Genomic DNA, 24,986 nt, shown 5'->3' on the forward strand with positions numbered 1-24,986 from the left:
GAGTAATATTTTTTTGTAATATTTAAATAAACTTTATTTAACTAGATAATGCGTTATAATAAAACTTTCAATGAATTAAATACCTTTTTTGTAGTGTAGTTTTTTTTTACAAACGTAGAATAAGGCGAAAGATAAAAAATTTAAAAGATGTTTATCTTGTTACGCCAAAGACGTATAACTTCTAACGCGTGTACATGCATATGTTTTTTTTTTAATTTCAAGACGTGGTATATAAGAAATATATATACCAGAGCTAAAAACTATATGCCATTTCAAGGCATATTGCTATGGCACCATATCATGTTCAACTGAATTCACATTGAAGGAGGTAGTACTGGAGGAAATGAATTAAGAGTAGAGATCTTTGTTGTCTAAAATTGGAAGAGACCTGGTAGTCATAAGGATAACGACGAAGGTATATTAGTAAATAATGCGTCGTGATTTAATCTGACAAGCTTATTTATACAGTCTATGAGATGAACGCATTTTTATTTAGTCGTACCTGTGGATTGTGAGCGATCGATACCTTAGTAAATTCCGCTAGCAAACAAAGCTCGCGTGTAGGGTATATTGGGGCACGTATACTTTATGAGGTACTCAGTCACGCGATGTCCTTTAATACGAGTATGCAAAGAAAGCTATCAACAATTTTTACTATCGGTTAGAACTGGTACAGTATTTTTAAGCTACACATACATATGTACACGAGAAATTGTGTAGTAAATATAATTATATTTCAGTAATGATAATTATATTAAACTTTCGCGTTCTGTACCACCTGGTAATAACTGAGAAAATTACGCTTTTTAATAATTAAAAAATTACCTCCAAGTTACATTAACAAACGACAACGCGTGTCAAGTGACCTACTTGTTTGTAATTATAATTAATAATTATTAATGAAACTAAAGCTGTTTTCAAAATAATGAAAACAGTGTCAGCTGTGGAAAAAACCCTTATTTTTAAAATTTTCACGGCTTGAACTACTACTACTATAGAAGTTCAATTGCTTCTTTTTTTTGTTCATTAACCAATTCTATCAACAACTAAGACCAAATTGTTACTCTAAAGCGGGCCATAGACGGACCATTTGCACAGGAACTGCTCGAGCGGTCCGTGTAGGTATTGCAAATATGAATTTAGTATGGAAACTGCAGATCGCCGTGCGGCGACCGCATATTGCAGTCGGTCTTGACTGCAACATGCGGTCCGTCTATGGCCCGCTTAACTAAAACTACATAAGAATATAATCTGAAATAAATAAGTTATTATTATTAAACGATCTTGGTCACCTTTACTACTACTAGGACTTAAAAGACTTATATGCTTTTACCACGAAATAAAGTTACACATTAAGACAAAGTTTACCAGTGAATGAAAACACAGAACAGCCTGATGTTATATGTGATCCGGCGTACGCTGATTGACAGCATTAATTAATCAAACAAATGTTAAAACTGTCGGATGTAATATTAATATTTATTTTTAATTTTAAACGGATATAAATGTTTACTTAATGCAAAATAACTAGTTTAATTAATATCGTCCAAAATGTTTTATTACTTTCGGGATCATTTTATTACTATCAAGGCGTAGTTTATGATTCAAGAATTGTACGCAGTTGTTAATGAATTACATCATTTTATGACAACAAATTATGAGTAAGAGATCTGTAACCAAGCCTTGATAAAATAGGGTATATGATTACTAAAATTACATTTTATTTAAGTCAGTTTAAGTCAAATTAACTAACACCGTTGCACCTGTCTTGTCCTACAATTTCAATTGAAATATAACACACCTTCCAAAACTTAACTCATTTAAATACTGTATTAGAAAACTAAATCAAAATCATTTAATAGCTGCTTAAATTCCAGATATATTTAAATGAAATTTTTATACATAATCTACCCGTATACCACTAAAAATACTGAATTATTTAGGTAGATCTATATTAATATAGTTAAACAAAGAGCAGTTAAATCTGAATCGTAAAAAAAGCAATTGTTTATACGCTTTATTTGTACCTATTAATAATAAGTCTCTGACTCAATATTATTTTTCTAGTATATAAATCCAAACTTACGGCATGTTTCTTAGCGATTTGCATGACAGTTTTCCATGTGACCTCATTCAGCAGTTTCGTCTGAGTGATGAACATCTTCTCCTTCGATGCGACCAAGCTCGCCATGCAGTGGTAGCATTCTTCCTCTGAAATTACATATACATTATTAATAAATATAACATGTTAGTAGAGATAAACAGAGTGGAAGTTCTTACAGGAGGCTGTGCCTCTGTAAAGGAAATCTTTGGGAGGTGCTTAGTTGTCTTGGGTGGTTATTAAGCTACAAATACAAATTTATTACTTTTTAATATGGCAACATTTCAATAGGTTCTTGTTGTTAAACCGTCCTAACAAACATTTAAAATATCAAACATCGCAGACGAAAAGCACACGAAACATCGTTTCATATCTGTTTATATGCCTTATGTCATAAATTGTTTAGTTCAGTTACATAATTTCTAGCGAATACATGTGTTTCGAAAAGTCACTGGTAAGTGGTAAGGCATAATCGGAATATATTGCCTTTAACATTGTCATATCTTATATCATCATTAGTTATTTATGATATTCGTTACCCGCAATTCACAGGAATGGCGTAATTTAAGACGATAGCGCGAAGTTTCATAAGTTCGAAACGTTAATCGTTTAACAGCCTATGCAGTGATCTTTTCAACACAGATAATATTATATGTTAACTGATATAGTTTACCTTGACCGTAATATAGTAAGCCTGATTCTCTTATGCATTAAAAGCTCCGTAGCACGTGACCAGCTTCACACATGTGTGTCTATTGTGTGAATTTTGTATCATATTGCGACTTCTTGTTCTTTTAATTTAGGAATTTTACATTAAATGCCTACATAACACCCGACGGCAAAATAGCAATTTAATAAGTTCATGTGATTTAGGTTAGTTAATAATCAATAAAAATAAAAAAAATCGAGGAATTATTGTTTTTGACAATTGACTTATAACAAAGAGGTCAAACGATATATTTTGGAATGTTTTAAAAAACAATACGAACATTTTAAAACAAACTTACTTAATTCATATAATTACTAGGTACATAATTATATTTCACGAAACATAACATTAATTGAATCTTCGTTTAAATTAATAAACTGAATGACATAATTAACAAGGCCATGAAACGAAGCCGTCAATTTAAACAATTTAGACGAAAAATATCACAGCTTCACGCGCCATAATGAGCTAATTAAAATCCCGGTGATGCAGAATTTATATTTACACAATACGCTTATACCACATGACTGGTTTTAAACAATAGCCTAACAGGCTTTTCATACATATCGAGCGATATTAACAATCTGAATAATATTTGTTTGGTTTTAGTACCATGACGCAAGGCTTTGGGTACTTCTTATCGCTCTGGCTCTACCTTCGAAAGTATGAGATGTGCGAATTACCACTGTATCAGCACCAATACCAACCCGTGGTCTTTGCCAGGTATCTGATTCGTGCTCATTTGTTTTTTCTAATTAGCAAGTATCTGACTTCTGTCTCCAACACGCAATTGACATTAGTTCTAAGACATGCCGATTTTCTTCGACATAGAAACGTTCAATCCACAGCCGGGGTTCGAATACCACCACAGAGAGTGGCACGCTAAACCTCACTTTGAAGGAAGCAACAATGGCAACTAAGGTATTTATAGGTAAACATTAAATATAGCTAGAGCATCAAATAGAGAATAAAGAACAAAGTCAACAGCAGAGTAATATTGAAAATTGTATTGTCTGCCAATACCGAGAGAATTAATGAAATTATCGACGCATCCTAGCCTGTATTGGACACGACCGATAAGGCAAATTGAAATCGATCCAACCTATATTTCAACATACGTCTGGGTTTAACACATGAGAGAATCTAATTCCCTTTTGGTTTTATTTTTAAAAGAATAACCCTTTACTCTTACAAAATATACCGATTCAACGCAGTCGCATTACGATAGTTTAGTGAGTGGTAAAGTTTTTGATAGGACGTATTTTTTTTTAAATCAGCAAACAGGCTGGAGGCTCACCTGATACCACGGCCGCACATGGAAACTCTTAATGTCAGAGGGCTCGCGATTGCGAAATTTGTCGACACGAACTGTAATTTTCATACAAATTAAGTTTTCGAATTTCTTTATACACTAGGTACTATTAAGGCATCTTGTCTAAACCCCCTTTTAAGAGTTGGTACTCTCTTTCTGCTTATTCGAACATTTTAATAAAATATATCTTGATATTATTTATTTTTTAAATAAAATTAGTGAACTAATTTCTTCTCTCATTTCCCTCGAGACCTTCATAAGACCGCCCAAGGCGTGAACCACTCAAGTTTATTAAGAGTTAACATCGTTAGGTACTCACCCCGAGCTAAGTAACGTTAAAAGCTCTTTTGACCTTTAGACACTGTACTTTATTCGTAAACATAAAATATAGAACATTTGCGCACATTTTGTTTTACTTAAGAAAGTCAATATTGTATGATGTCGTCATCTGTCATAGTAAGCATAAAATGGCAGCCAAAATAATTCACAGAATTTCACAACTTTAAAAACTAAACTAGTGCAAGTGGCACTGTATTTTGCGTGTTGATGAAAAGTAAAATGAATTCAAAAATACGACAAGAATAAAAATGATCAAATCGTGTTTATTTAAATTAATTTTCAACTGGTATATAAATGTGACAAGTTGTCATAATTAAACGACGAATTTAAAGTATGTCAATAAATATGACCTAGAAAATTTATTTTTTGCCAAGACTTCATAAATGTACTTACATAATGTTTTGCCAATAATTTCACACCAGAGCAGTGTAATAAAGGCAAAGCATTTTAAAGTAATTTCGCAAATATTTATAGAGTATATATATATTTGATAAAAAAAACCTTATTTGTCATGTCATAAGGTAAGTTCACATTAATCCAGGGGAACCAAAACCCAAAAACCTAGTTCTTTATAAAATTAGGATAGATTAATTTGGTTTATGACCTTTTACCGTATTTCAAAATAAACAAAGAAAACAGTTGTCCAAGTATAATGTAGAAAATAACGGCGCCCTTACATATGAATAAAATATAAGATCTACCCACAAACAATCGTGTCAGGTCACTGACCTATGTTCCAAATATGTATGAAAGAATCATAGAACGTAATCAAAATATGGAACAAAATGCTGTCAGTTGCCTGAGAAGATTCTAATATTCGATTTTTTTTCCAATTTTAAATTTATTTAACTGTTTACAAGATAATCTTCATTTTTTTAACAACCTGCATTACGCGATGCGTTACAAGTGCATGTGTGAGTGTGAGCGAAGGAGTGAGTGAAATGAGTATGAATGTGTAACTACTTGTTAGGTGTCAGTAGCATCTCCAACTCTGCGTATGGTGTGTTCAGAAGCCAGTCCTAAAACAGTTTTAAATTGTGGACGGTGAGCGGGTAGATGCTAAGAATATATGTAGGTACTAGTTCTATTATTTTAAAATGTAAACTAATGAATGTTTTTATAACTGCATCATATTAAAAAAAGTAACTCAAGTCTCTTATACCAAGTTTGTTGTTTTGATTGATAAAAAATTAAAGTAGCTATATATTTTAGAACGGCAATAAGTTAATTATAACAATTATCTCATACTTCTTGTGAACGATCTCAGTTGGGCAAAACCCACTTGATAAATCTACTGACATCAATCAAATTTTTATTTTTTAAGCGATAAGCGAAGTGAATAATTAGGTAATGTTTGGTCTTATCGATAAAACATTTTCTTATAAATAAAATGATTTTCGTTATTAAGCTAGGTGTTATTACTGTATGCTACAATGGGTTATTTGATAATACACATTTTAAAAACCATTTCAGATTATTTAGCAGTGTTGGCGAAGTGACTTCAGCGTGCGACCTTCAACCCTGAGGTCGTAGGTTCGTTCGAACGGTGAAGTTAAATATCATGAGGAAACCGGCTTGCCTTAGACCCAAAAATTCGACGGCGTGTGTCAGGCACAGAAGGCTTCACCACCTACTTACTACTAAGTAGGTGATCCTTTTTGCCTATTCGATTGACAAATGATCATGAAACAGATACAGAAATCTGAGGCCCAGACCTAAAAAGGTTATAGCGCCACTGATATATTTTATTTCAGATTATTTATTAATGCCTACAGTAATTGTTATAATTCATTTGGATAATAAGTATTTGCTTTAAAAAATCAAATTAAACATGCATAATTTCAAGAAACAGCCAAAACGCTCATGTAGCCAAGATGGCGTCGTACTACTATACCACGTCAACAAATATGTTTTGTACGTGTTATCATTCTTAAATTTGATTCGATGAAATTAAACTCCCAAGATAGTATTATAATTAGACAGATGAAGACGTATTATTTAGTGTGATAGTACGTTATCGTCGATTCGACTAATCTGTGGCCCTAACGATTTTACTTTTGTTTTATACAGTAATACTATATTTTATACTCTCAATAACACTTTGTTTACTGAACATCAAAGTTCCTTATATGCCCTCCACATACCTACAATTTCTAGGCCTAACCGGTAACAGTGGCTTAAAAAAGTCTAAAGCCGCGTATCGACTACGCGCTCCAAGAGGGCGAACATTGGCGCGCGCTCCAGTCGCGCGCAATGGATACCACTTTGGAACGCGCGCCAATGTGTTCGTTGGAGCGCCCGAACGCTGAGCGGTCCGTTCCGACGGGTGTCGGTTTTTTACCACGCATCAAAGGTGGCGCGCGCGCCAGTTGGGACGGACATATCGTATTTTTGTATTTTTTGCGCTCCGAATTATGGATAACCAAAGTTGCCGTAAATTAATACAACTGTATGGTACAAAAGAACTGCTGTGGAATAGCAAAAGTTATTCGTATCATAATAAATCGCTTAGAAAAGATGCTTGGAGAGAAATCAGTACTATAAATTGTACACGACTGGCTTCTATTAATTATGAAGGGTCGAACACTGGAACAGTTGCCACGCGCGCCAGGCGCGCTTAGTTGATATACTTCAAATATTTGGAACGCGTTACACGGAACGCACTCTCGGAGCGGTCATTCATGGCGCGCGCTCCAGGAGCGCGTAATCGATACCCAGCTTAACAGATACATGAATTTAAATACATAGTATATGGAAATTAATTTTCTCTATCTACCAAGCTAGACAAGTGTTACACCTGGCCAATTATAATTACGAAGGTCTCACGGTGATTAGTCTATAAGTGCTCCACTTAATAAATGTGTAAATCATACTGCATATAGTACCTAACAGGTGAAAACAGGGAAATTCATATCCTCATCCAATTCACTTTATAATGAAGCAAGTCGATTAGAAAAACCACATCCTTAAGAAATAAGATAATCATTTCTTCGCTTAAATCCGCTTTACGTACACATTTTACGCCCTATCGAATCCTCAGCTATCGCCGGTTCAGAAGAAGCCCACAAGAAACTCGTTTTCAATATTTCTGATTTACAATTAAAACCGTCGCAATGAGAATCAGTCGAAAACGTGTATCACATGATACAACACTACAGTGATTTGTAGCAGTACCTGTGATTTCCGATTTAGCAGTTCATTTAGAACATGAGTTTAAGTATGAGCACTGTCAAATAAGTAAAAGTTCAAATAGAAAAATATTTGACAGCTCTTGAATCAGATTTAAGTTTGTGTAACCTTCTAATAAAAACGAACGCTCTAAACGAATTTTGGCCAAGTTTTCGATCCAATTTTGATCATTATAATAATAATAATAATAAGCCTTTTTTATTTCCTGTTTTACAATAGTTGGTAGTTGTTATATTAAAGTAACCAAAAATATTGATTTTGTTAGTAGGTTAGCTTAAATTATGTTAGTAATATATATTTATAGTATTTATTTAACAGGAACCCCGGTTTGGGTAAAGGCCTCCTCCAAAGATGCCCATTGTTGTCGGTCCTGTGCTATGGAGTGCCAGTTTTTGCCAGCTGATCTTTTCAGGTCATCTTCCCAGCGGTCTAAGGGTCTCCCCTTCCGCCTCTTGCCTGGTGGTCCTTTCCATTGAGTAACTCGTTTGGTCCAATGGACCAAGTCCATTTTGATCATTATGAAACTTTAAATTACCTTAAACAGTCACTTCTACTTTTATTTGGCACGCTTGCAGATATAACAATCCAAAAATAAATGCAGACATCAAGCTCTAGGCCCATATTCTAATTCGTATCTCAAGTCACAATCTTGCCTTGAGCGCTTCCAACTATACCCAACTTCATAAAGAAAAACACCTACTCCTAGTCTGTTTCGTCCACTTCCAATTCCAATCCACAAACTTCTATTTTCGTTACTTAAAATATGAGCGATTTATAAAAAATTCCATCGTCAAATTACATTACGGAATTTTCAAAGTCACCCATGGCATTGTTCCAAATTAGCTGTTTTGGACAATTTAACTGTACCTATATAACAATTGTATTTTGGCACTATTTTGTTGGCTACACCCATGCCAATACACTTTTCAGTCTTGTGACGCGTGTGTTGCTATCTTAAATAATTTATTTCAGTTTATAATATTACAGATAAGACATAATGGAAATAACTTTGCGAAAATTTTACAAGACACAAAACAGCGGGTTAACACGCTTTTATTTGGCTTCCTATACAACTGGACATTTGATTGACATTTGCGTATTTTGACAAAGGCATCTTGTATACTGAACTGAAGCTGTCAGCAGTAAATACTTCGCGTACTTCGATGTTTATATAAACAAGAAAAATAAACCTAAGTTCGACCTATATTGTTATTCATATGAACATTTTTCCGTGTTTTTTTTTTTCAGGATAATTGCCCCCTGGATGTTAAGTGATACCGCCTCCAGAAGGCTCTGCCAGCCTTTTCGGAATTAGTACGCTCTTTTCTTGAAGGAATTGGTGGGTACGAAAAACTAAATAGATTAAAATGGAGGACCACAGTACAGTCTACACAATAGGCTTTATTTATATATTTACAAACTTAATAATTTCTCATTACATACATTATGAAATGTCTTATAAAATTATCTTTATAATTTACAACATTAAACTGGATCAATGCTCTAAGTAACAGAGTCCACTCACGCGCAAGGAGTGGTCTATATATCAATAAAATCAATAAATCGCACCGAATGATAACCTACGTATTTTACGACGTGATAGCGCGGTCACGTGTCCAAAACAAAGCAATAAACTGACAACAAAGAGATCTGCTCGTTTGCAACGTTTATACAATAGATACATAATAGTACCTTTGGCAACAGTTTTAATTAATTTATTGAGTTATTTCTGCTTGTTATATTACACAACACTTGCATAATCTTAATTAGTTTTAAAGACAACAGAATGCGCCCGTATAAACGGAACAGACAAAAAAGTTATGCATTTGTGGATTAAGTATTACGTATGTAAAATATTTAACAATTTTTTTCACGATGCTTTTGTTGCACCCCTAGCAGTGTTTAAGTTCGTTCGGGGCATATGCCCCTTTTGGGCCGTGTGTCGATTCGCACCCTGCTAATACAGAGCGGTACGGGGCGGGCTATTTAGCCCATGATGAGGCTACAGCAGAGCGAAGCCATAGAAGAGTGTCTGGTCACCCAAAACACAGGGATGTCCCTGATGTGAACACTAGCGTCTATATACGTACATTTATCATATAAATTTTTTTATAACAAAAGAATAATCATCATTAAAATTTATCTAGAAATTAAGAAGTTGTTAAACGAAAAACATTTTTCAGTAATCTATTTTAACATTTATTTTTATTTATTTACACTTCGTTGCAAAAAACAAAGAATGAAACAATACAAAAAATTATAAGCGATGCAACGGGCGGCCTTATCGCTAATAAGCGATCTCTTCCAGGCAACCCTAGTTAAAGAGAAAAACTAAAAAAATTACTTTTATTTTTATTTACATTGAATATAAATAATATTTAATATTCTTATGAAACTGCTTTTATGTTCTTGGTATGCATACATCTGTTGCTTTAAGAATATTAAAGTAAGGCAAAAAAGCGTTATATTATTTTAATAAATTTTTGTAATAAGAGTAATTCTTCGAGTAAAACCGCCAACAATTTAAAAAATCTCTATCTCTACCATCTGACGTGCTTACGTGATAATTAGCACGTCAAATGTCACTGACCTTTGTCGAAAGAAAATAATATAACATTTACTGACTCATACTATGTTGAAATTTATGTTATATTCAATTAAGAACAATACAGCAGTTTCATAGGTTTATAGCGATAATAAAATAACGAAGGTTATTTTCTGTGAATCCCTGAATCACCACAGATTCAAACATGAGTCGGTAACAATCAAGTTCGTTTTATCTTTTACGAAATTCCTCATTTACGACTATAATATGAATTGAAAATAAAAATGTGTTTAAATAATTTATCGAGTTTATTAGGAAAATTTTACGTTTCTGTTGTATAGAACTGATTTCACACTGTCGCAGCAACAACTATATTTAGACATATTTGTGATTGAGTCCCAATTTGATATATTTCATACTCTTCTTCGTAGCTCTATTTCATCCTGTCATTTATATTGTATGTAAGCGTTAATTGAAACCTCCAGTTAAAAAATGACATTTTTATTTTCGTGAATGAATTTTAAAAAAAACATCTCCGCTCTCTTTTGGGTACTTATGTTGTGACGGCTCGCGAATTTACATTTTATATTATCACGTAAACATAGGGAGCTGCTGAAACCAAGGTAATAAATAAAACTGAAACTGAAAACCTAGGTCGAACGCGAAACACCTGGTACCAAAAGGTCACAAGTACCATGTGTACGTGAGTGCGCACACGCTGATATAAACTTCAGGTGAATTCCAACTACATCTGTTACATGTTGCTATCAATTATATACCAAATGTTTATTCTAAACAGTGGATTGACATGGATTCCTATATTAATGATACCTAATGGCGAGTCAACCTTTTCCAATAGCAGGGTTGGCCTAATGATATCAGCGTGCGATCCCTGAGGCCGTAGGTTCGAACCCCGGCTGTGCAACAATGGACTTACATGTGCCCATTTAACACTCACTCATACGGTGAAGGAAAACATTGTGAGAAAATCGGCATCCCATAGACCCAAAAAGTCGACGGCGTTTGTCAGACACAGAAGGCAGATCGCCTACCGATCTATTACGAAAATTAAATGATCACGAAACATACAGAAATCTGAAGCCCATACCTAATAGGCTGTAGCACCGCTGGTAACATATTCCTCTATTAGTAGGGTAGAGCGGGGCTAGTTGAGCATAGGGGCAAGTTGGGCAATCGAAATATCTCGGAAACTATTCACCTTACGCGGGAGTATCAAATAGCGAAAAGAAGGAGTGGTAGGAGGGGTAATCATCGCACGATAGCTAGTGGCAGCTCGACGAGTGAGTGAAGTTTCACGGCGTTTTGTTTATTTTGTGACCAAAAAGTAAAAACATTGTTTATCGCAAGTTTTCGTCTGTCTTTGTCTAATGTTCTCTGTTTTCAATTAGGACAGTGTTAATCTTCCAGAAGATTATTGTATTTTTGATTTGTAAATAGGATTTGGGTCTAATTCTAGGCATTTTTTTACAATCCCACTTTTCTTTTAAAATTCCGGGTTGGGGTAAGTTGAGCAACTATAGCCCAACTAACTCCACGACTTAAACAACTGATGAGTAATGAATCTTTTATTTTTGTCTGGATGCTTACAAGAGGAGGAGATGTTCTTACACTACTGAATACTTAAATAATGCTGCAAAGGCTGTCCACGATGAGGGAAAAAGTGTGAATACCGCCGCTAAAGAATTCGGTATGGGTTGACTTTTAAATAAATTAAATGAAGGTGATGGTTCATTTATGGGCTATACATGTACGAGGGAAGTATATCCTCCCTCACAGGAGGACTGTTTGAAAAAATACTTGCTACAAATGGAATTTTTCTCCGAAAGACGACCGTCGCCTTGCCTAAGAGTGTGCTGCTAAATTTGGCATTGAAATTCCACCCAGCTGAATTGCAAATAAGATGGCCGGAAAATAATGGTTGATGATGTTTTTGAAACAAAAGAAATCGTAGCTAACCATACAAAAACCCGAACCCACCAGCCTTGGTAATCTTTTTTAGAAATTATCGGAAGTAATGGATAGATATGGATGCTCATGTTTTGTTGATTCTAGTTTCGGGTAATTATACAAAGAAAATTTCTTTAAGTTTTGTTGTTCTGTCAATAAAAGACTATAAATAAAAAGCTGACTGTCTAACACATATTTTACTTCATCTCAAGTTAACATAGAACCCATGGTTTGGCCTAGACATTCTTAGTGCTCAACTTGCCCCATACCCTTGCTCAACTTACCCCACCTATGGGGTACATTGAGCATACTTGACTTTCTGCATTTAAACATCTGTAGCTATTATATTGGACTTGTTACAAAAAAATACTATGGACACTTTTGTTAAAGGATAAATTACTAATCCATCAGGACACATAACAACTCATTGAGACTTATCATTGAGGAGCTATATCCAAGCAAGTGAAAAATTGCTCAACTAGCCCCGCCCTACCTAGTACTTAATATGGAAATACAATATCGAAACCGTAATTTGTCAATTGAATTTGCGCTTCTAATCAATATATATGTGTATTCGACGTCCATTCGTTTAATTACATCCGCTGTCTACACGAAAATTTCTCATTCAAATATTATCAAAACAAATGAAAAACAGAATCATTAAACAAGGATTATTAGATAACACACAAATACGCAAAAACAGCAAAGTTAAATTTACTTTGACTTTAATTCGGAACGCACAAATACAACTAAGCCTTTTATAGCTGGGTCGCGAATAGATAAAGAACTGTAAAACGCGTATTAATAGAGCGTTAAGCCAAAAATGAGGTAAAATTAGAAGCCGAGGTGTTATTGATATATTTGGATTTCATTAAAAAAAAACTAACTATAAAGTTAGGGGCCTCATAGCCTAGCGGTCTTATTGAGTGGCAGCTAGGTGAGGGGTACCGGGTTCGATTCCCGGTTCGAGGGCAAGTTTTAATTTAATTTAAATTTGTTCTCGGCCTTTGGGAGGGTTGTGCGGTACCGGGCGAGTGCCTAAACCGTACATGGAGGACATGGTCGAATTTCTAAGGCAAAAAACACGAATTATAAAAATCTCATACTTGACGCTGGCTAATGCACAAACCGTGCCAGAGCCATAAAAAAAAATATATATATAAAGTCTAGTAAAGAATTACTATCTGTCCTATGCAATAATTATGGCTAATAAGTAATACTACTGACTGTCTACAATACTTTGCTACATACTAACTAATTTTTTGGCACTGCGATCGTATGTCCAAGATACCGGGCTTGGACTTATATACACTAGTTTCACGAACTGAAAAGCCTTTTTTTCTTCAGATAAGTTGTTCCCGTCGTATTAATTGTGTGCTGAATATATCAGAGAAATCATTATACAATCAAAATCTGTTATAACGGCATCGAAGGGACTACTAATATTTGGTCGTAAAAACCGATAGTCGTAACAGCCGATGACGTTGTAAGTACCTAATACAATAGAATTCAGCCGGGATCTTTGAATTTAGTCAATATAACCGGTATGTTGTTCTAAACGGTTTTGACAATAGTTGCCTAACTGTCTAAGTAACCAGCTGAAACGCAAAGAATCAAAAAAGTCCTACCTACTTTATTACGTTTGGGCCTTGCAGAAAGCATATACAATATAACTGTGGTAAACAATAAAACTGTTTGATATGTGTACTAGTCATGTGCAGCATTACTGCAAATCGCGGTACATGTGTGCTCGTAAACCCCCACCTTTGATGTACGTCCGCTTCTGGCATTTCGTCTACTTAGGGTTACCTACTGACCGGATTTAATTTGTCTGAAAATTGCACTCTTCAAAACATCATTTATGTTTCGGTTTTTTGACGTGACAACGTCTTATAATTCGATGGAGCCGGCTGCACGCACGAAAAAACATGACTCATGCGGCGTTACCTCGCTCTGAGGCGTTCCATTTAAGGCTTGAAGTGCAAGCGAGAGCTCGGAACGAGCGACAAAGAGGCACAATCGTACAAAAAATTACATAATTGTATTTATGCGTACAAATAAATGTAACTTGATCAATTCAATTGTGATTTCCATTTACCTCCTTCTCTATTTCTATACAAGATATCTATCAAACAAATAAAATTTAAATTTTCTTTTGAAAAATGCTACCATTCCATCAGTATTTTCATATGACGTTTTCACGTTCAACTATCGTCAGTAAACCGACTTTACAGACAACCGATTTTTTTTTCAAGAATTTTGACTTAACCCTAGTGCATACAATACGCATATGAGAGATATTTTAGAATAGATAGAGAACAAAGACTACCACCCTGTCTTATTTTACTTACTAATAAACGCAAGATACGGCAAGGGTTCCTATATATTTCAACATTGCATGGAGAGTAGGTTTTATATAGGGCCTAACTTACCATGTTTTGGTAGGCATTAAGTATTAATTGCAAACATTAACAGCCCTAACGTACGAGAATGGAATTCTCTTTAGATTCGGATCAATCCAAGGCCACTTGACGACTGTTTTATCGAAACACCACGTGATTTGTTGCAATACTTTCTTTATTTTTAGTTGTATTTACATTAGCCGTCTTAGATTCTACGTCATTCTAACCCGATTAATTGGTTATCGGATGGAGTTTAGATTTATTTATTTTTGTACCGATCGTAACAATTTAGGTATGTATTTTAATAATAATGTTATGCAAACTATGCAATTCAAAGGGCTAGAATTTATCAGCTTAGATTTGAAGTCTTCCACTTCTATATCAGATTTCGACAATATATGTATAGTTATTTAGGTGCAAAAATAATAAACTTTTAATCCTATTAAATAAAAATTTAATAGGATTAAAAGTTTTTATTGACTTTAATAATAGTGCCAGTGTATTTAATAATTGTAATACAAAACACAAAGTCATATTTTATTTCAGAGTTATATCCGACATCATTTTAAAATAGATTATTTTCGCAATACTGGTACAGAGCTGGAGTACGATTGAGAGGGTGGATGAGGTCGTGACCTAAATAAGGAAGGTCCCGAGGCACGAACTAATCTTTGGAGACCTCAATTTTAATTCGTACAAAGTAATTTAGCAATGAATGTTGAATTTATTAAATTTTGCAAACGTATTAGTTTGTATTATATACGCAAGGTTGTTAATTTAACAAATTCTTTTAAATGTTATTTAATATATCTAAATCAATCGTTGATACATTTTAGTTACATAACAATACTCGAAGAAATTCCTTTTGTCTTTTATCGATAATTTTAAACCATAAGGCTCGTTCATGATAAGATCATTTGAACTTTAAATGAGTATCCTTCAGGAATTAACAGGCGAAAACCTAAAGATAACGCAAGTATTTTTGTAAAAGAAAGTCTGCGGGAAAGTGAAGAAAGGAAACTGTGGGAAGAATTAAAGTAATATAAAGTATAAATCAAATATAATAGGTATACCATGTAGTGTAATCATTAAAAGTTTACAAGGAATTACTGCGTTATAGTAATTAATTTTCTTTCGTTTTGTATACATATGTATGTAAACTACCAACTTAACAAATTTTGTTAAAGACCAGCTTACTGTTTAGAACTATTGCTGGCAAAAGGAACCTGGCATCGTTATAACAGGGAAATAAAGCTACATCACGACCAACCGTATAAAATACACGCTATTATGTGTAGAGTACTTGACACAGAAATATAAATGCAAAATGTTCTGAACGATCGCTTCAGAAGTTTTCTATTTTTTAGCACACAACAAATACGGATATGAAGAATAAAATACGTTTGACCTTGAACGTAAGTTACAATGAAAACTCATGACATCACAAAAAAAATGTAAAAAAAACCGACAGCTTTCTTGATAACTTTTTGTTGAATCATTAGATACGGCGATAGTTGAGCAAAAAAACATTAGAAGAGAAAAAAACGACCGCTTAACGAAGTTATAAAAAGTAGTCAAAATCCAAACGTTTCTTACGTCAGACCGCAAAGGACAAATGAGCAGGAAGTTTACGTGATACAACTATGTTTTAGGGCTATATTCGCTATACCTCTTTGCTATGTTTTAGAAGTTCACCCGTCTCCAGCTATGTAGTCCACACTTGGTCGACGCCATGTAGCTATTGATATAGAGGACTTATTTGATGCGATGTCGTGGGTGGTGTTGGTGTTTAGTCACCACTTTTCTGACTGGGGTGAGTCGAGTCCCACATATGCCAGTTGCTTTTAGTGAATTAACGCATTTCAACTTTGGTTAAAAAAAAGTTTATATAAAATGATATATTTATCATTATAATCATAAATATCAACCTAATCTTTATAATCACAGAATATTTGTTGCAAAAATTGTTGCACAAGAAACATTTTACCACATCATGTTTTTCAATATTAACCACAATAATTATATCGTGTCTGATATACTTGTCATATGACACCACAAGACGTCGTCCCTGAGGGATAATATTATGAGTTTATTACTAGAGACTAGAATATGGGCGAGGCGTATTGATCACCCAACAGTAGGTCAGCGATGACAATGAAACAATGAATAATTACGATTATTGGTATATGAATTATTACAAATTTATTATTTATTAACAATTAGACTAAACATTTATCTCTAATGTTTATATTTCAAACGTATACATAATTGCTATATGTTCAGAATAACAATTTATAAAGAATCAAAAGCCTAAAATTAACGTTAAAGCAAGCCATTAGAAAAACATATCGCTATCGACCTCAACACAAGGAAAAAAATATAAAACGAAGGTAAATTCCAAACTAAGGTTGTAATAACATGCAACCGTGTCTCGACGCTGTCTGATAACAGGTAATAGGGTGAATATATTCAAAAGGATCAATATTACTTGGGCCTCTACAAACATTCAGACAGTTTTGAATTAACTTATTTTATATGAATTTCCTTCTTCTTCTGTTATAACAATAATTTGTTTCACCATGACTGATTATTTTATAATGCTGTGTTAATGAAAATAGTAAACAAATTGCTAGCTGCGTTGAAATATTACTTAATCGATAAGCATCCATGGCGACTTAATATAGCGTGTCTAGTACACTTTTTATTCGTCGAAGCCCCTTATAATACTACGACGCAATAAAGGAATTCAATCACCTACTTTGTTATATACGCAGGGAGGCTCAAGGACGAATGAGGGAATACGTGATGTGGATGTAATGAAGTATACAGCGCAAAACTAAAGCAGGAAGCCACGCGGTCGCGCCCCAATGCGCATTCAAGCTTTTTATGCAGCCCTTTAACCTATACATTGCTATTCATGTACCTAATTGAATTACGGTAGGTCTTTTAAATAATGTAAAAAATTAGCAAATTATAGCTTTAGGAGATACTTAATTTGTCAATACAGTCAAAACCGTTTACGACGACATCGTTTAGAACAACATACCGGTTATATTGACCAAAACCAAAGGTCTCTGCTGAATTCTATTGTATTAGGTACTTAATAACAACGTCCTCGGCTGTTACGACTATCGGTTTTTACGACTAAATACGGAGTGGTTCCTTCGATGTCGTTATAACAGATTTTGACTGTATTTATATTAGCTCCAATTGGAATTTTTAAAGGACTTTATTTTTATGAGTCTCATCAATTTAAAAGGGCATTAAAGATCACATCAGAATGAGCCTAGGAGACTAAAATTAGGACGGCTGTCTGATGGCGACGGGTATCTCGTGCCTATTATAATACAGTGTAAACTCTTTATAACGAATTTATTATGTGGATATTCCGTTAAACCCAATATTTTTCACTCTTTTTTACGTTATAGAGAGTTATAACGAATGACGTTATAAAGAGTTTAGACTGTATTAAGTTTCTCTTGAAAAAATAATGATTTTGTAATAAGAAATAAATTTATTTAAACGTTATATTTTTAAGAAAAAATGTTTATGATTACATATACATATTATATAATTTCATTAAAAAACGATTTATCACATCGGATTCACGGTTTAAATGTTGACATGTTTATCGGAATGTATGCATCCTAAAATTGTAAATAAAATCAAGTTCAAGAGAATAAAGAAGTCACGAATGACTAGTTACTTGTAAACTGTGGCACTGGCGATAAGCCAACAACTAAAACACAGGCCTCTGTTTATATTGAATAAAATATTTTTGTTCAAAACAAACTGATACACTGCGATCTAGTTTTAGCTGGTGTTGATAATGAACATAATGTCAGGGGCAAAGCTAAAATGTTTGCACATAATCTCAGTAGCATTGACTCAGCTGCAACTTGTATTTGGTATAACAGTAGTTGTAGCTTTTCAAATAAGAAATTTAACTGAGTCATTATGACTTCGTTGCAATATCTTTCTTCTATCCCACTTACATGCGAAATATTTACGTATATAAAACAGCAATAAATAAACAGGTGCATTACTTGTATTGACGTCATACACTGCCGATCGGTTTTCTAGTTTGAATTATTCAAATACGAAAGAAACCATGTGCCATTTTGGTCACATTCCAACCAATATATGAACGTGATTCTAAAAGCGAAATTGTAATAACGACGGACGCAATGCAAATCTGTGGCATGCCTACGTCAGGAATTAAACGTATGTCGTCAAATGATATATCTGACTCTAATACAGAGTCATTGAGTTCAATGTTAGTGAGAACAAACAAAGTGGACACGAGCACTTTGGGTGCACACAAAAATGTATCATATCGTATAGGGTTTAGGCATAATTTCGTTCAAACCTATCATCCGAGATACAGTCTATAAAGACAAACGGAGCAATTTGCCTATTGCTGATGTCAATTATCGCCCCCCGCACATATTACGGAATTAAAGCAGGTCTGTGAATTCTGTGACGCCTCTGCAGTCGCGTGAATTGAAAGGATGCTGGAACCGGTTGTTACCTGACATCCAACTGTGTTATCATACGTAGGAAACTGTTTGTTGTGTTTTGGCAAAGACAAAATTGGGTTTTCAGCACGATACATTTTCTACAAGCACTATGCTCAGTTTACTTACGACTGCTTTACGAGTGACTGTTACATTGTTTTGTTTTAATTTGTTAATAGGAACAGCTCCTTACAAACGTTGTGTAAAAAAAAAGCGTGGCGGAGAGTTTCTTCTCTTCCGTTCTACGCCCTTGATTTACGAACTGGCAGTAAATGTAAAGTTAGAAGCATTTCATATACATTTCTTTTTTTGACGTTCATAAGTGTACATTGTGTTACCTATATGATTAAATGATTTTTGACTTAATTTCTCTAATGTATTTGAGAGGCAGGGTGGCTTCAAATCTTAGTGTGCAGTAGGAGAACTGTAGATTAGAGTTTTCCGAAGAAAACATAAGATCATAAGCACAATAAAAACATTGAGCAATAGTGAAGGCATCAAATTATATAAAAATCCGTTGCTTAGGCCAAAGACAATAAAAAAAAACTATACTTGTCAGAAAATAGGTTACAAGTTTTTTACTTTAACCAATTTTACCGGACCTTGTTATGTGTAAATCGACAGACAGTAAGACTAACTTACTAATATTTTTTTAACTTTACTTTTGAGGTAGCCTTAAAATCCACCAGGAAAATAAATATTTTAAAGCTAAATTCTTACATAAATCGAAATGACAGCAACGTAATTCAGTTCAGGGTCTTGTCTATTTACCATAAGACATAGACAATATTAGAATCTAAAGACCTAAAGTAGTTTTAAAAAATCATTTGCAAAGATTGTACTTAGAGCATTCGTTACTACCAAATATTATTATTCAATTTAAAACCTTGACGTAGTAAAATAAACTATTTAGCATTGAAACATAAATTGGCAGAACAGTTGAGAAACTTACCAGGCATAAAGTGTAACAGTGCTGCGGTGATGGGGTAAAGGCTGGGGCTGTAGGTGATGTCGGGGCAGGCGTAGCCAAGAACAGATACCACGCGATCAGCAACCGCTCTGCCTTTGCGAGTCAGGTGGTAGCCGAGACAGTGTGTCGCCTCCACAAAAGGCGGCAACATGATCGGCTTGTCCGGGAGCTCCACGGTTCCGAACACCTGGAATGATAGCCAATATTAAAACGATTGTAAACGATAAATTTACTTCTAATCATATCTTTTGAACATTTGTTTCAAATTATAACTTGATAGCGGCACCTTTTAAATATATCAAGCCAACGGATACATAATTCTGTGCGGAAATGTCACAAACACACACATTTCTTTCTAGTAAGAGTTGCTCAATCAACCGCTAGTCTAGACTTAACTATGTTAGTCACTTCCTATGTAATTATGGTTACGACTACTATGCCGCTAAAGAGGAAACTAGATGAGATTCTATTTCAATTATGTTTGCCGCAACATTCATACGATATTTTACACTCAATATTATTATTAATAAGTAAGTGGAGTCTCTACAATATCAATGCTGTCTTTTAGATGAATAGAATTTTTACTTAGTTATCAATAGAATAATCTTTTAGATGAATAGAATTTTTACTTAGTTATAAATTGAATAAACAATGTTAAATCAAATACCAAATAAGGTTATTTTTGCAAAAAAACATCACATCGCAAGTCGCACCAGATCGCAAATTGATATAGTAAACACCTTTAAATCTCTTATTCAATCTGTCCACAATAGCAAGTTCGTGATTATCCACTTTGCAACAAGGCCATGCGAAGTGGGCAGACAAATTATATCTTTCTGCACAGAGTTGTACAATCAATGTTTCCTTTTGTTCTTATGCAATTTATGTTGTTAATTGATATTAGTGTTATAGTAGCATTGTATCATTCATATGAACTACTTCAGATTCAGTTAGTAATATAAAGCAGTTTCAGACTGCTTTACACAGGGTGGTCAAAAAGTCGTGGATCAAACGCAACTAGGGCATAGATGAGGTCATCAGCTGCAAAAATTGTTCTACGGGAGGTCCCTAAGCTCAACCCCTGCAAAGTTATAATTTATTTTGCGTTTTTATAAGAAAATTTACTTTTTTTAATAATTCTTATTTAAATTCGAAAAAATCTACATGCTATACCTTTTTCATAATATCCACTAGATTGGTATTGATGAGTCCTTGCGTTAGACATACTATTTATAGTTGTTTTTTGAGTGTATTGAAGATAATATTAAGTTTGCCATGTGTAAGTGTCTTTTCAGAATCCCTATTGACCTCCCGTAGAACAATTTTTTGCAGGTGATGACCGCATCTATCCCCTATTTGCGTTTGATCCACGACTTTTTGGCCACCCCTGTATAATTGTACAGTAACATTGTCCTTATTAAACTTTTGTGTAAGTTTGCAGAACTGGCTGGCTGCCCTCTATTGTTAATGGTAAAACTTTTAGAACACTGTCTGTGTAGCCAGATAAATATTATTGCTATAGTTGAAGTCTTTTAAAAATATGAATCCTCAAGCCATGTAAAGCTCCAAGAAATATCAATTTGAGTATTTAAAGCTGTAAGAGAAAATATTGATTACACAATTTTCATTTAGTTTCCCGCGTCACCTGACAGCAATGTAAATAAGTGATATCCAATGAGGTTATGTTTTTTTTTTTTGTGATAAGACTGGTTTAGTTGTGAACATTGTGAGTAATACATATAGATTAACATTTCCAGAAATAATGTATACCTGAAGAAGAAGCAAAAAATTTCGTTTTTGTTTCAGAAAAATGCTATTCCGGCTTCGTTATTAGGTTAGGTTAAAAAAAATACTTTAAAAGTTTACAAGTGGTTAATTCCATCATTGTTCATATTAATACGGTACTGAATTAAGGGTTTCGATATAAATTTAATATCAGTATCCATAACATTTTTATCTTATCGAATGCCTCTCGCATCTATATTACTAAAATTTCATAATACTATTATATCTGCAGTCGTTACTCTTTGACTGAACAAAAAATGTGTTACCGTCAAATTATTTTCTTAAAGCTCCTCAGAAACCAGAGCAAGGAAGAGCATTATACGGCCTTTTTACTAATTATATTTACTATTATAATTCTAAAGAAAATCTTTGAGACAGGTAACTGCAACAGTATACACTCGTTTTCTATCTTACAGAGTAAGCTTGGCTAAAAATGTTACCATAATTATTACTAAGCACATAGGTTCGATGAACGTTAATCTTTCACGATAAGACTTCTATGGCCGTCTGTTGTCTAACTTCAACGTCGTCGCCGAAGATACGATTGCGTAAAATAAACGGAGCAACGACCGTATAGCAAGCAATGCTAGCGATAAATAACGTAAAAACAGGCCAATAACAGTCCGTCACATATAGAAATCCGAAAAGACCGGGTTGTTGGGCGATGCCAGAACTAAAAATAAACAAAAATTTGCGAGCATAGTTTCGGATAAAAGAATACATATTTAATCCAGAACGTATAAATAAGCGATGTATATTTAAAATAGTTGGTCCACGGGAGCCAAACTGGAGATGTTTAAGGAAAGAGTAAAGGCGAAGATGAGTATGCCCAGAGAGCAATGGAGACCTAGAGCTAGGCCAAGAATCAAAAAGATTTACAAAATACGAAGCGGCCAGATCAGGGCACAAACCGACAGACGTGCTAACCCACGCCTTACAACTAGTATGGAAATGAGCAGGCCATGGTGCAAGGTGTACCTACCAAGACCTAAGATGGAACGCCGAAGCCGGGATCTCCAAAACAGAGAAGCGTGGAAAGACCACTAAAGCTGACGATATTACAACAATTTCTGGACTGAAATGGAGGGAAGAAACAAAAAAGCAGATCCAAATAGAAAGTACAGAAGAAGGCCTTAACCTCAAAGGGGTACGTACTGCAAGAATCAATAAAGATAGTAATAACTAACCTAGACTAAGTGTGTAATAACAAAACTAACACCCATTTGATTTGTAAATTTAATTATAAAAAAACACCTATCAAATAATCAGGTAATTACCACAACAAGTACACCAACAGGCAAGCGCAACATTTGTTAAAAAAAAGCGAATTTAATTTCGATCACATCCACACAAAATGTAAAAAAATATATTTTAAACAAATGCAAGTGATTTCAACGGCATTTCCACGGCGACCCATTTTCCTTTAAGCTAGCGTGGTCTTCATTAATTAATACTTTACTTTTTACACAGTTCTTGGAGCTCAACATACAATTAAATAGTAATATTTGCCGTAATTATGGTAGAGAAAAAGTTCAAAATGAATTGGACCATACAGGTAATTATCAACGATAAATCTATTTTTTTCTACAAATATAAGCTCTAATAACATAGTTTAACACCACTTTTCGGTACTACTTAAAAAAAATAACTTAGTTATATTTAACATAAAAATAGTATCTTAGCGATTATGTAATCTCATTGATTACATAATCCAACAACTATAGTATTATTGCTAAAGTAATAAACTAATCCAACAGTTATCAAACCACGACCATCAACAAACATTTTTTAATCCTAAAAATAGCACTTTTGTTAACCGTTCTTATATTTTTCCTTAGATTTGTTGATATGTCCAATGTCGGCAATAGATAATTAATTTCTTAGATAAAAACAATGATCAACATTGCGTGAGTGCCACGCCTCTGCGGGCGCATTTGTCCTTCATTCAGTCAAGGCCATCCACTCCAGCGCAACTAAACATCACATGTTTGTAGATCAATATAAACCTGTTCACAAATGATACACTGTTCTTTACATTAAAACTTCAAGATGGATATTATCAGTACAAAGTCATAAAAAAATACATTCGTAGCTTTTACCAAAACTGCCGCTAGCAATGGCTACAACGTGCTTATGAACGTCACCAAGGACAAACAAAAAATTATTACTTCAATTGAATGTCAATTTTTTGATTGGAATGACATAACGAAGTCAAATAAGACCTAAAAATATTTATACGGCTAAATAACTCTACCTCCAATTGTCTGATAATACAAATTGGGTTATGACAAAGTGTATATAAAATATTGTTTTTAATACTCATATATTATATATATATGATATAGATAAATCCGGTTGATAGCTGTAACTAAATTAATTGTATTACAAATTAAAACAGTATATTGTGATAAAATAATATTATTATTTCGTTTAAACTACAAGTAACTATGAAACAAAGCCATGGAATTCCAATTCAACTCCATTGACATTTTCAAGTATCACTTGTATTTCAGTGCCACAAGATAAAATCTATTGAAATAGAATTCGATAAATATGCCCCCGTATTGTCTTAATCTCGATGGTCTAATTCACTATCGAACTTCCTCAGCGATTGTGTTAAAACACGAGTTCACTTACAAAGTGTTTTGAGATGATTTACTAACAAAGCTTACTAAAAAAACTTTACATAATTTTACCCTTAGTACACATTAATTACATTTTCGGGAATTATAATTTGTAGCTTATAAAATACCAATGGCAAAATGATCACAGCCTTCTTCACATACCGTCGACTTTTTCACTCTAAGATCTCTCGGAAAAGTCTAAGACATGCCACTTTTCTTACGATGTTTTCCTTCAATGTACGAGCGAGTGTTAAACGCGAACATCGACAGAGAATTTAGGCATTAGAGAATCTGCGACCTAGGACCTTCAACATTGCTCGCTTAAAATTTAAAACTATTCACCTCTCAAAACGTTTTCACAAAAAAAAAATCCTAAGCATAATAGGTAAACAGGATAAACAGCTTTATTCAACATGCGGGTACTTCACGTGAAGCGGGATTACGGTGGACACGTGGGCGGAGCGCGAAGGCCCCAATTAATGCGGGTACAACCTCGACGCGACCTCTGACACAAACAATCAACGC

The 24,986-nt window shown here is 34.1% G+C and overlaps 1 protein-coding gene across 11 annotated transcripts in view; it reads right to left on the reverse strand.

Moving 5' to 3' along the window:
* The window catches only part of LOC125051184 (GTPase-activating protein skywalker), a 68,120-nt gene that overhangs the window by 11,864 nt on the left and 31,270 nt on the right, over positions 1–24,986 (reverse strand). For all 11 annotated transcript variants that reach the window (XM_047651375.1, XM_047651376.1, XM_047651372.1 and 8 more), the window contains 2 exons: positions 20,035–20,239; positions 2,087–2,211 (listed from right to left, as the gene is read on the reverse strand). In XM_047651375.1, coding sequence (XP_047507331.1) covers positions 2,087–2,211; positions 20,035–20,239 — 330 coding nt within the window. The remainder of the gene's footprint in view (positions 1–2,086; positions 2,212–20,034; positions 20,240–24,986) is intronic.

The sequence above is a fragment of the Pieris napi genome, chromosome 7 (assembly GCF_905475465.1).
Source record: "Pieris napi chromosome 7, ilPieNapi1.2, whole genome shotgun sequence".
Classification (NCBI taxonomy): Eukaryota; Metazoa; Arthropoda; class Insecta; order Lepidoptera; family Pieridae; genus Pieris; species Pieris napi.